This window comes from Paramisgurnus dabryanus, chromosome 5 (assembly GCF_030506205.2).
Source record: "Paramisgurnus dabryanus chromosome 5, PD_genome_1.1, whole genome shotgun sequence".
NCBI classification, from domain to species: Eukaryota; Metazoa; Chordata; class Actinopteri; order Cypriniformes; family Cobitidae; genus Paramisgurnus; species Paramisgurnus dabryanus.
This window is the reverse complement of record NC_133341.1, coordinates 36,383,959-36,396,131: the sequence shown is the minus strand read 5'-3', so window position 1 is coordinate 36,396,131 and position 12,173 is coordinate 36,383,959. Positions and strand designations below refer to the sequence as shown.

The window sequence follows — 12,173 nt, the reverse complement described above, 5'->3', positions numbered from 1 at the left end:
CCATGTAGTTTCTGAGTGATGTCACGGCGCATCCTTATCTGTGCATCACACTCACCGTGAAATGTGCTTCATTGAAACAGTCTATCTGCTGACAGAAGGTTTCGCATAAAAGATAGATGTATCTAGACTTTTGGCTTATCTCGTCCTAGGTAAGCCTCTTATGATTAAAGCAATTTCTGACAGCTTTCAAAATAAATCACGTCTTTTCAGAAGCTTCTGTGTTCGGCGGTCAACCGTCAACTAAATGTTTTGGCTACGAGTTCAGAGCTAAAGCCCGCTGATGTATGAGCCACTGCTGTCTTTCAGATGTCTGGATTATGTGCTGGAAGAGATCGAGCTGAACAAGAAAGCAAATGTTATGGTGGCATCACACAACCTAGATACAGTTAAACACACACTCAAAAGGTATGATGGGTTTTTCTGTCTCTCTGTAACACACACACACGTTTAATTGGTTATCTAAATAGGAATCTTCTATAAATTTACTATAGTAAATACTAAAACATAACATTTACAGAAAACATGTATGCATTATCCAACTTATTCAAGCTATAGATTTTATCAGTATGTCTGTTCCCTGCCAAGACCCTTATGTTGTTGCTAATGCAATGATCTACAAAGTCAGAAAACTTTCTGCAGTTTTACAATGAAATAAACAGACTATTTTTATAGCATGGATGAGGACATCCCCATGGATGTTTTCTCTGGTTTTGCTAACTTTTGGGTACAAATTTCTCCCCCAAATATGGTTAAGTAGGTATACACACCGGTTTCCCGGACAGGGAAAAGATTAGTCCTAGACTAAAATAAATGTAAGAGCTGTCCAAACTGAAAAGAACTTGCACTTGCATATCTTAAAATACATCAGTGCCCTTTGTTTTGCCTTAAAATGCACAAGTAATGTTTTTAGTAAGGCATGTTTGTTAAAAAAGGCCTAGTCCTGGGATAAGCTAATCTCTGTCCGGGAAACCGCCCCATGATGTGTTCTCTGGGAATCGAACCCATGACCTTTGCGTTGCTACCACAATGATCTACCAAGTAAACTACAGAAAACATTCAGTATTTTGACAACTAAAAAACTTTATTGGCTATATTTTCATAGCACAGATTCCCAAAGGAGGTTTTGCTCACTTTTGTGTACAAATTTCTCCCCCAAATTCGGTTAAATAGGTACACACATTAAAATACATGTCATGTGGTCTCTGGGAATCGAACCCATGACCTTTGCGTTGCTAACACAAGGATTTACCAAAGTAGAGTACAAAAAACCTGCAGTTTTACAATTAATTAAACTTGGACTATATTTTTTGAATGGATGAGGACATCCACCAAGGAGTTTTGCTCACTTTTTGGTACAAAATTCTCCCCCAAATACGGTTAAATAGGTACACACTAAAGATGTTAACAATTAATTAATCTTCGATTAATTGTCAATAAGAATTAAATAAATAAAACTTAACGTTTGTCAAAAAAAGCAAGCATGTGTGTGCGGTGCGGTGCCTGCACAAGCACATACAGCCGGTGAAAAAAATGAAACAAGTGCACAGAAGTTAAACTAGCCATGATCACAATGATGCTCGATGCCAAACACACACCTGGGCTTTTTAACATCATGCGAGACGAGGCTGGCTGCTAACGCAACGAAATGACATCTGCAGTGGATCTGATAGGGTCCAATACAGAAAATGCAAATATGGTTAAGATACTGAAAGCAAAGACCCTCTTCAGGGAAGCCTGCAAGATTGGCATAGCAACGCAGGGAAGACGACCAGAAGCCGTTTTTAATGAACAGATTAAAATGTAATCTTAAATAACTGTAAATGACTGTCGTTACACTCTGAACGCTCGCAACATATATCATTGATCATCATTATTGACTGGCTAAGGCGCTACACGCTAGATGAAAGCTGGCGTTTTTACGCACACTTTTATGTCATTGGCTGTATATGCCACTGCTGTAAAGGCTTATTGCACTATTACAGTTAACGATTATTCGATTGATTGATTGATTGATTAATTGTTAATTTAAAAAATCATCGATATGAAAAATTGCATAAATTGACATCCCTAGTACACACATTAAAATATATATCATGCGCTCTCTGAGAATCGAACCCATGACTTTTGCGTTGCTAACACAAGGATCTAACAGGTCAGCTACAGCAAACTCTTGGAGTTTTACAATTAAATAAACTTTGACTATACTTTGCATGAATGAGGACATCCCCAAAGGAGCAAAAACTCATCCATGTCAAATTGGTCCCCCAAATAGAGTTAGATATGTAAACAGATTTTAAAATATATAATGTGTTCACTGGGAATCGAACCTTCGACCTTGGAGTTGCTAGCACTTTTCCTTCAAACTTAATTTCATTCATTTTCCCGTAATCAACTTTAATCCTACATTTCTTTATCCAATTCTGTCCTTTACCCTATATTTGCTAGTCTCCGATGTGACTTTTTCTTTATGGTGTTGTTTGAATTTCTATTCTCCACTATCAGGTCCTCTCTTGCATCACCAGAAACCTTTACATGCCTGAGGGAGTAAATTAGTCTGTGTCGGTGGACACTGTAATGTGAGAACATTAATCTTTATGTAATGACTCCTTAGGGGTTTGACCTCATTTAATAAACGCAATGACAAATGTCATTAATATGCTCTGTCACAGGGGTGTCATCAGGACGAGATTCTTATAAAGTAAACCTCACACCAGTTATCATCATTTTACATCATTCACACTTAATTGCACCCTAAGTATGACAAAATGTGTCATGTGCGTATAATGACTGTAACCGATAGGAGGAAGTAGAACAGCGAGTGAAATGTATCCTGTATTTTAATAACCTCGCCAAAAAGCGTCCTCTCATTTTTCACTTTCGGTGATGGCGCTGTGTGTGTGTTTATGGTCTGACAGGATGAATGAAATGGGTCTGGCTCCCACAGATAAGAAGGTGTACTTCGGCCAGCTCCTGGGAATGTGTGACCAAATCAGCTTTCCTTTAGGTAAACCACACGCTTACATTGTTTAAAAAGACACCTTTAAAGCTACAGCCTGTTGCTTTTATTAATCTGCCGTTTTGGAAATTACAGTAATATTTTACAATTATAAACTTTCATTGCTAAGTCAATAACAAATATGGTATGCTTAACAGAGCAGTAGTTCATTAACATTCAGATATATTTCAAAATAAGTAATGTGTTATGCAGCTGTTGCATCTATTTGTACCTTACACGTGTATAGTGAAGTATGTGTTTTCTTATTCGCCCTGGTCTCTGTTATATCTGGGTACATGAAGAATGATTTTTTTCTTAGCATTTTTGAAAAGTTTAATGTACAGATCAATGAAAATGACAAAAAATGCTGTATTATGTCAGGCCAGGAGATGGCGTTGCCACAATGTAAAGAAACAATGTATATTAATGACGTCACAAAATTGCATTTTAAAATGTTTTGGGAAACTTTATATGACAGACGGTACGCTATAAAAAATGCATTTTTGTCAACTCAGCATATATCTTATGCTACTTTAAAGGTGACATATCATACACTGCAAAAAAATTATTTTCAAGAAAACATTTTCTTACCATTTTTTTACCAAACGACCCAAGAAATAAGTCTAATTTTTAGACCAAAAATATCAAATTTAAAGCAACACCAAAGAGTTTTTTTTACCTTAAAATAACGTTTCCAAAAAAGTTTCAGTCGTTCATCCACTCGAAACAGTGTGAATGGCATTTTCACATTCGCTTTGCAGCCCTCTATCGGACAAAACCGCACTAAAGAAGTTTCCAACCGTCGGATCGCGGTCCTGTAGTTCGAGTAAAAACTACAAAAACTTGCTTTATGGCAGACCTACAATCCAATCAGATCCAGCTTTGCTGCAGTAGGCTAAATTATTTATGACAGTGGTAATGGACAATACAGCTTCCAACCTGTAGGGGGAGCAAAGAGCAAAAACTCTTTAGTGTTGCTTTAAGTGATTTTGTGCATAAAACAAGATGTAAAACAAAATCTGCCAATGGGGTACGCAAATTGTTCTTGAATTTAATGTTCAAGATTTTTTGCTTACCCCATTGGCCGATTTTTTTGCTTGTTTTATGCACAAAATCACTTACATTTGAAATGTTTTTGATATTATTTGGGTCGTTTTGCTCATCAAGGAAAAGCATCTTAATTTAAGAATTTTTAGATATTTTTACTGAAAACAAGACATTTTTTTTCTTGAAAATAATTTTTTTGCAGTGTAAACACTGCATAAATTGACTTTCTTACTTAGTATTTTTGTCTTGTTTTCAGTAGAAATATCTAATAATTCTTATATTAAGATGCATTTTCTTGATAAGCAAAATGACATAAGAAAATAAATCTAGTTTTTAGACCAAAAATATTCAATTTAAGTGAATTTGTGCTTAAAACAGGCAAAAATATCTGCCAATGGGGTAAGAAAAAAATCTTGAAAAAAGCACTAATTCACATAAATTGTATATTTTTTGTCTGAAAACAAGATTTCTTTTTTTAGGTCATTTTGCTAATCAAGAAAATACATCTTTATGTAAGAATTTTTAGATATTTCTACTGAAAACAAGACGAAAACACAAAGTTTTAAAGTAATTTTTTGCAGTGAAAATCAATTTAGTAAATGTGAAAAAGATCAACCCAGTAACTTAGTTTTGATAAACCATTCTCCGAAATCATGCGAAAAATAGGTAATTGAAGGTTGGCTCCCCTTGTGATGTCAGAAGGGGATAATACCGCCACTTAATCTGCACTATCCAACCACGGCACTGCCATTTAGTGCAGAGATCAACATATTTGCACTTTAAAGGACACACCCAAAAAAAAATTTGCTCACACCTACAAAGTGGCAATTTTAACATGTTATAATAAATTATCTATATGGTTTTTTTTTTTTTAGCTAAAACTTCAAATATGTACTCTTGGGACACAAAAATATTTATTTGAAATCTTTAAAAAGTCTTGTAAAATGTCCCCTTTGACCTTAACAATTTCAATTTTTTAAAGTTTTAAGTTATGTCAACTATTCACAGGTCGAAACTTAAAATAGAATGTTGAATTGACTTGCAAAACCAAGATATTTTAACTTTATGCTGCTTTTCTCAGTGTAGTTAAGGAGAGGACAGGGTACATTTGGCTTACATGGTGACGATAATGTCATTTACCAAAAACCATTCGCAAAAAGTTTGTGTAAAAACTGCCAGACAATAATCTGCTAGACGAAATTCGCAAGTCTGATCACTTAGAAAAGTAGCAGAATACTGTACTTCTTCTCCAAGTACTGCATACTTTCAGGTTTCATTATAAGACAAATCGCTCTTAAGATGAAAATTATTACAATGTTACAGCATTACATAATACAGCATTATACTGTATCTACATGTCAGTCAATGACATAAATAACTAAAAAACCCTACTGTATATTTGCAGCTCAGGCAGGATTTCCAGTGTACAAGTACGTTCCTTACGGTCCGGTGAATGAAGTCATCCCATATTTGTCCCGACGGGCCCAGGAGAACCATGGTGTTATGAAAGGGGTTCAGATGGAGAGGGACCTTTTGTGGAAGGAGGTTATACGCAGACTGACCAGCGGAGAGGTGTTTCACACACCTGCTTTATAAAACACACAGGTCACACATTTTGCACTTCTGACATATGTGGCTTATAAGGTACTGTGTACAGAATTCGTTATTTAGTACCATGGTGAATAGTTGTATGAGCCATATTTCACCCCACACTTGAAAAAAAGAGAGATTATATTAAGTTAAACTGGTAAGTAAGAAATGATTTAATTATAAGTTAGCACCATTAATTATAGTAAGAGTGAAGTGTTTGTTGTAAAAATAAATAACCAAGCTGTGGTATTTTAGCAGAGCAGAATGCTGCCCTCTTCCTTTATACCTCTAATATACTTCCACTCTTATCTGCCTCTTTTCCTTTTTATATCCTTTTCATTTCATCCCTCTCCACGGCACCTTTATGGGTCTGAAAGTGTCTTCTTAAATGTCAGATGTCTAAATGTGCCCTGTGTTTTATTCCCCACCTTTATTCCTCAATTGCACTAATAATAAAATATAAGCATGATTTAAACAGTAATAAACACTTCAGCATCACTATCTGGTAATGACTGTTTGAATTCAAGGATAAAAGTAAAGTTGAACTATATTTTATTTATGTGACATTATACGTGCTCAGACTGAGGAAGATGAACGAACGGTTTTTGCTTTGCTCAGCTCGGTGCGTACAGTAGATAACAGCGGGTCTTGTCGCTTTTCAATAGCTTGGCTAAAGTATAAACAGATTATATTTCAGATGTAATTTATTCCAACAGGGTGGTTAGTTTGTGCTCAAGCCAAATCATGTAATTTGCATTGAATTTCAATGTGAATAAAGCAATTTTTTCATGGAAATAGCTTTATTTTTGCACCCTCACTGCGAATGATATTATACTGTATGCTCGGAAACGCTTCGTAAACTCCAAAAAAATGTTTGGATGAGATGATTTAAAGTTGAGTTTGCAGCCTAATGAAGTGTTTAGCATATACAGAGCATAAATTAAATAACCTCTTTTATTATCTGCGCACTGAAGTCTCTCTTGCTTAACCGATGGCTTTCTATCCTTCCTCTCTATCCTTTAATATTTTCTTTCCCCGTGGAGTATTTGGGGAAGATGAGGAAAAAGACATAATTAATTCAGCTGAAGATAATGATTTTCAGACAATGGGTTTGCTCTAAAGTAAACGGCACAAATTCTCAGCTGAAAATCCATGATGGATCAAGAGCCCTTTAGTCATTTTTCTTTGCAAAATAAAACTTACATTAGTCTTTTGTCACATTCCAATTTGTTCTGCATTTTAATTTGCATACTATTTGTACTAAATACATTTTAAATTAAAACTTTATATTCTCTTAAAGGGACAGTGCGTTAAAAATGAAAATTCTGTAATGACCTATAAAATGTTCACTACAATGAAAGTGAATGTTGATTGTGGCTGTCAGTCCCTAACCTTGTTATTTTCTGTTCTATAAAAGAAAAAGTCATAATTGGTTGGAAAATGAGTGAAAAAAATGCAAAAATTAGTATAGGCGAGGTGATTTTTCAGGCAATTCGAAAAAGGTATTTAACGCAAAACTGCGAAGAAACCGTTTTTTTTTCTTTGCTTTTACAGGTCACCTGATGTGTGTAAAAGTCATATGATCATTCTTTAAATATGGTTATGATTGATTGGAGGTTTGGTTGACTTCATGTGCCATCACACAATCCATCAAGCACATGACATCAAAATACAGCGATACGGGAGTCAAATGCTTTGTATGCTTTCACATCGCACTTATGGTATTTTGATCTTCTCTGCATGTCAGTCTGCGTGGTGCTAATGAAGTCAAACACACCCGTTGCCATGTTTTTTTATGACATTTAGAAAACAACACTAAAGTTTTGCGCAAATCATTAATGAAAACGCAGCCAATGATGAAAAAATATAGAGCTGCAGAGATGACGTATTTTTGTAGATAAACCCCGGAAACTAATTTGCATTATAGCAAAAAATAATAACACCTTATAAAACAGATAAGTTCTTGGGTTAAAGGGATAGTTCGGCCAAAAATGATATTAAACCCATGATTTACTCACCCCTAAGCTGTCCGAGTTGCATATGTCCACCGTTTTTCAGACAAACACATTTTCGAAAATTTAAAAAAATGTTTTAGATCTTTCACTTGATTAAATGTCATGTTATGGGGTCCACCCATAGTCCACGACCTTCAAGTCCAAAAAAAGTGCGTCCATCCTTCACAAAATAAATCCAAACGGCTCCAGGATGATAAACAAAGGTCTTCTGAGGGTAATCCGCGCGGTGTTGTTGCAGAAATATCCATATTTAAAACTTTATTAACGAAAATAAATACCTTTCCGTACCGCCGCCATCTTAGACTCCTCTGTATTCAGGAGAGAGTATTAGCGTAGTGTACGCACTTTTCTTAGTGACGTATGACAAATTCGGAGGGCGGGGGCCTCCGTAGGCTGCGTAAGCTCTCATCCTGAATACAGAGGAGTCTAAGATGGCGGCGGTACTCAGTCTCATTTCATCTTGCGGGGTAAATGTCTTGTCACACCGCTAGAAAATATGTCTTGTTTGCATGCATCCATGTGTCAAAAACAAATTGATGCATGCTGATCGGACCATAAAATTGGACTTCATTATCTTGATATAGGTCTTACATTTCATTCATAATGGTCTTAAAATGTCTTAAAAAGTCTTAAATTAGACTTGGTGAAACCTGCAGAAACCCTGTCAGTACTGATCAAAACTACCAAATGTTACAAAAAAATCCATGATATTAACTCTTTAATTGCCAAGTTCATAAGTGATGTCACTGATTTGGAGGAAAAACAGACTGATCTCACGAAAAGTTGTGTTATAGTCCCGCAAAATTTGATCAATTTATTCGTGTCCACTGCACGAAAATTCTGCCTTTTTTATGTGCCTTTAGCATGAATGTCTTTTTTGTGACACTCGCACAAATTTCTATAATTCGTTTTTTGTGTGCGTCTTTTTCGTTTCATTTTATCTATTGTTTTCTCATTGTTTTTTCTGAACATTGTCGCTTGGGGTTGGGGTTAGAATCACTTTCTGTTACATTTTTAGACATCCCAACCCAAACCACAACTCCAGGCGCGAATAGTTTTAAAAGCGGAAGAAAAACATGTAGAAACTAATACATAAAAGTACATCCTAACTCAAACCCCAAATCTAACCCCAACCCCAAGCGACAATGATTTAAAAATGGAAGGGGAGGGAAAACAATACATAAAATGACACGAAAAAGAAAGTCGTGCCACGGACATGAAAATATATTTATAAACTACCAAATGTATACAAAAAAATCCATGATTTTAACTCTTTAATTGCCAAGTTCATAAGTGATGTCACTGGGGATTTGGGGAAAAAAACAGACTGATCTTACGAAAAGTTGTGTTATAGTCCCGCAACACGAAAAAGAAAGTTGTGCCACGGACACGAAAAACTATTTATCCCATTTCTCTGTCTTACCCCTTCCGGGTTGTCGTACAAAAATACGTCATGGCCATATTGTGATGTTCATTGAACTATTCCTTAACTACACTTTACAGTAGCATCAAATGCTGTTAAATTTACTTGGATTAAAAATCTTGTGACATGTAGTTTAAATAAGCATGAAGCTTTTACCTTCTAGCAACTTCAGTAACAGTACAAATGACTTGCCGACCTGCAGTGATTTAGTCACCGTCAGCGTGAATGCTTTGTTAGTCAGGAGGTTTGATAAATAGAGCCACTCTTTCCCATAGGATTCTGGGATATGGAGGGCAGTGTAGAAATGGTTTTGTTTCAGTCTGCTGCACGCTAGTTACAGTATGTATTTTAACACCGTTCAGACAGCAACAACAGCTAGTGCACTTCCACAGGCCGACAGAATTACAGCGCACACAGAAATGCTGACACACACATGGAATATCAGCACTGAGATGAGGGGATTTGAGATTTAATTTACTTTATACAACCAAATAATCTTTTTGTAATCGTATTAATCGGACTGAAAAGCCTTCATGTAAACACCTTAATCAATGCGATTGAGGTCGATCGGATGCAAATTTTACTTGTATTGAAAGGGGTGGTGTAGTCCGATCTGTGGTCTGATCATCACGAGTAAAGTGGGCATGTAAACGCGTGATTGTTGAATTTTCGGATGCAAAAATACATTGTGCACATGCACAGAAGAATTGTGCTTAAATTCACGTCTTATAAATTATCCTTCTTATTTATGTATCACATGATTCTCTTCACAGAAACATGTAAAAACAAGGCAATGGCAGCACACATTATTAAGGTAATGGGATTTTGTTCATAAGTTATTGGCATTTGAGCTGTGAATTGTCATTGGGATGCTTTTGGGCTAGTTTTGAATGTCCATTAAGCTGGTTTTGATACTTGAATCTGGCAACCCTGGCTGTGCGCTTGTGCATATGTTGGTTCGGATTATATCGAATGTGCATACAAATGAACATTTTAATCAGATTGCAATGTTTTCGGTACATGTAAACTTCATTGTCGTAACCTTCAATCGGATTAAATTCAGTAGGATTGACAAAATTTTGTGCATGTAAACATAGCCAGTGAGATCCCATGGGTTGATGCAGGTATATTATCATAACATATTTATTATAGGTATATTTTGCAAGAAGAATAATCACTTTATGAGGGCTATGTTAATCACAATGTTAATCAAACAATAAAAGAAAAACAGTTTAACATATATTGATATTGTTTTTGGCTTGGCGTGCTAAATCTATTAGTTTTATCAGTGATTTTAATGTATGCATGTGATAATTTTGTTTTTGAACCTTAAAAAAAACCTTGGATTTTTCTCAAAATGAACTTTGCTGAATGCCAACTTTAAACAGGTGTAGCTTTGTCATGTTTGTCAGATTCCAACAAATCATATATAAATATAAATAACTCATAAATAGCTCATTCCAACTCAATTTGCCAGCACAGGTCATAAATGATGCAGCAGCAAACAGAAATGGAGAAAGTAAAGGGTCTTCTGAAAGGAAAATTCATATACAAAACAATAGCTGATGGTTCTGTCGAATAAATAAACATGCTGGTGTAAATGCTCTGTGCAAAAAAAAAAGAGAAGTAATGGGAACCTGTGTTTTTTCCATTTTCTTTTTGCCATGCGTTTAAAAGACAAACAAGCTTTTAAAAAAAAAACATCTGCTGTCTTTAAAACATGTTAATGTTCTTTATGGTCTATGTTGAGTATGGTTTCACTAATAATAAAATACATTGGCATAAAGCATGTATATTTGTCCACACCCATGTTAATTAGAGTATTAAAAACCTGAAAGTGTTAAATTAAGGTAAATTTAAACCGATACAATTGTGCGATTAATTTGCGATTAATTGTGAGTTAACTCATGACAATCATGCGATTAATCTAGATTAGGTATTTTAATCGATTGACAGCCCTACTTTTTATATAATGTAGCATATGTATTATATGAATTATTATAGATCTGTACAAAAACTTTTATCAAAACACAGTTTTTTTTTTCGAAACACCATTTTAAAACATCAGTGCGATTTCTGTCTTGAAGTATAAGTAGCGTAATTGTTATCAATGATACCTACTTAAAAAAGGGTTTATTTTAAGTTTAGGAGATCTAGTCTGTGGTGGGCACTGTTATGTACTATAATATCAAAACTCAAAACATGCATGAAATGCACACAAATAGGAAATAGTTGTTTGTCCTAATTAAGACCATAAAAGTCATAGCTGCTAAATTTGGAAAAGCCACTTATAGTTTTTCTATTTAATATGTCATGCACATCTGAACAATATTTTTGTTCACAATGGGTCTCCAGGTTTAAGTTTTTCCCTTTATGCGGCAGCCCACGCTGCTATCACACGTATTTTACTACTCACAACATGTGAAATATAATTCAGGCACGTTCCTGAATATTAAAACAAGAGCCCCTTCACATACACACTGTTACTGCTTTAAACAAACTCCTTAAGGTCCTTTATTTAAAGTACTTTAACTATGGCCAAGGTTCCCTTTTGATAAAAGTAGTTATCTGAACTATAAACTGAAATACTGCACAGGGACTATTGTGCTGTTTTGGTTATACTTTAAGATTACTCGAGAGGGGAGTTTAAAGTTAACTTCAAATATCTGTGCCATTAAATCGGATGTTATTATTCAGGTATGGCTATAAACACGCTGACAGTTTAACTTCAATTAGGTTGCTGAGAAAGATTTGCTTTAAACTGTGACATACTAAAGGAACAGACAGTATACACTTATTCCCACTACAGTGCCCCATAACGCAATGCTGACAAAGTTTATTTGTGATGTGTTTTAAATCACGCTCTAACACATTATACAATACAATGCATATTGAAAGGTGCATTGTGTAACTTTTAGAAGGATCTCATGACAGAAATGCAATATACTTTATTGTTAGTGGTGTATAAAGACCTTACATTAATGAACTATATTGTTTTTATATTGTAGAATGAGCCTTGCATGGAAGTCGCCATTTGGCACCGTCATGTTTCTACAGTAGCCCTGAATGGACAAACTGCTATAAAGATGCGTTTTATCACAAA

General features: G+C 35.2%; 1 protein-coding gene across 2 annotated transcripts in view; it reads left to right on the top strand.

The window, feature by feature from the left end:
* The window catches only part of prodhb (proline dehydrogenase (oxidase) 1b), a 31,893-nt gene extending 25,763 nt beyond the window's left edge, over positions 1-6,130 (top strand). For both annotated transcript variants that reach the window (XM_065250948.2, XM_065250946.2), the window contains exons 12-14: positions 307-405; positions 2,916-3,004; positions 5,448-6,130. In XM_065250948.2, the coding sequence (XP_065107020.1) occupies positions 307-405; positions 2,916-3,004; positions 5,448-5,638 (379 nt within the window). In that variant the 3' untranslated portion in view covers positions 5,639-6,130. The remainder of the gene's footprint in view (positions 1-306; positions 406-2,915; positions 3,005-5,447) is intronic.
* The last annotated feature ends 6,043 nt before the right edge of the window (positions 6,131-12,173 follow it).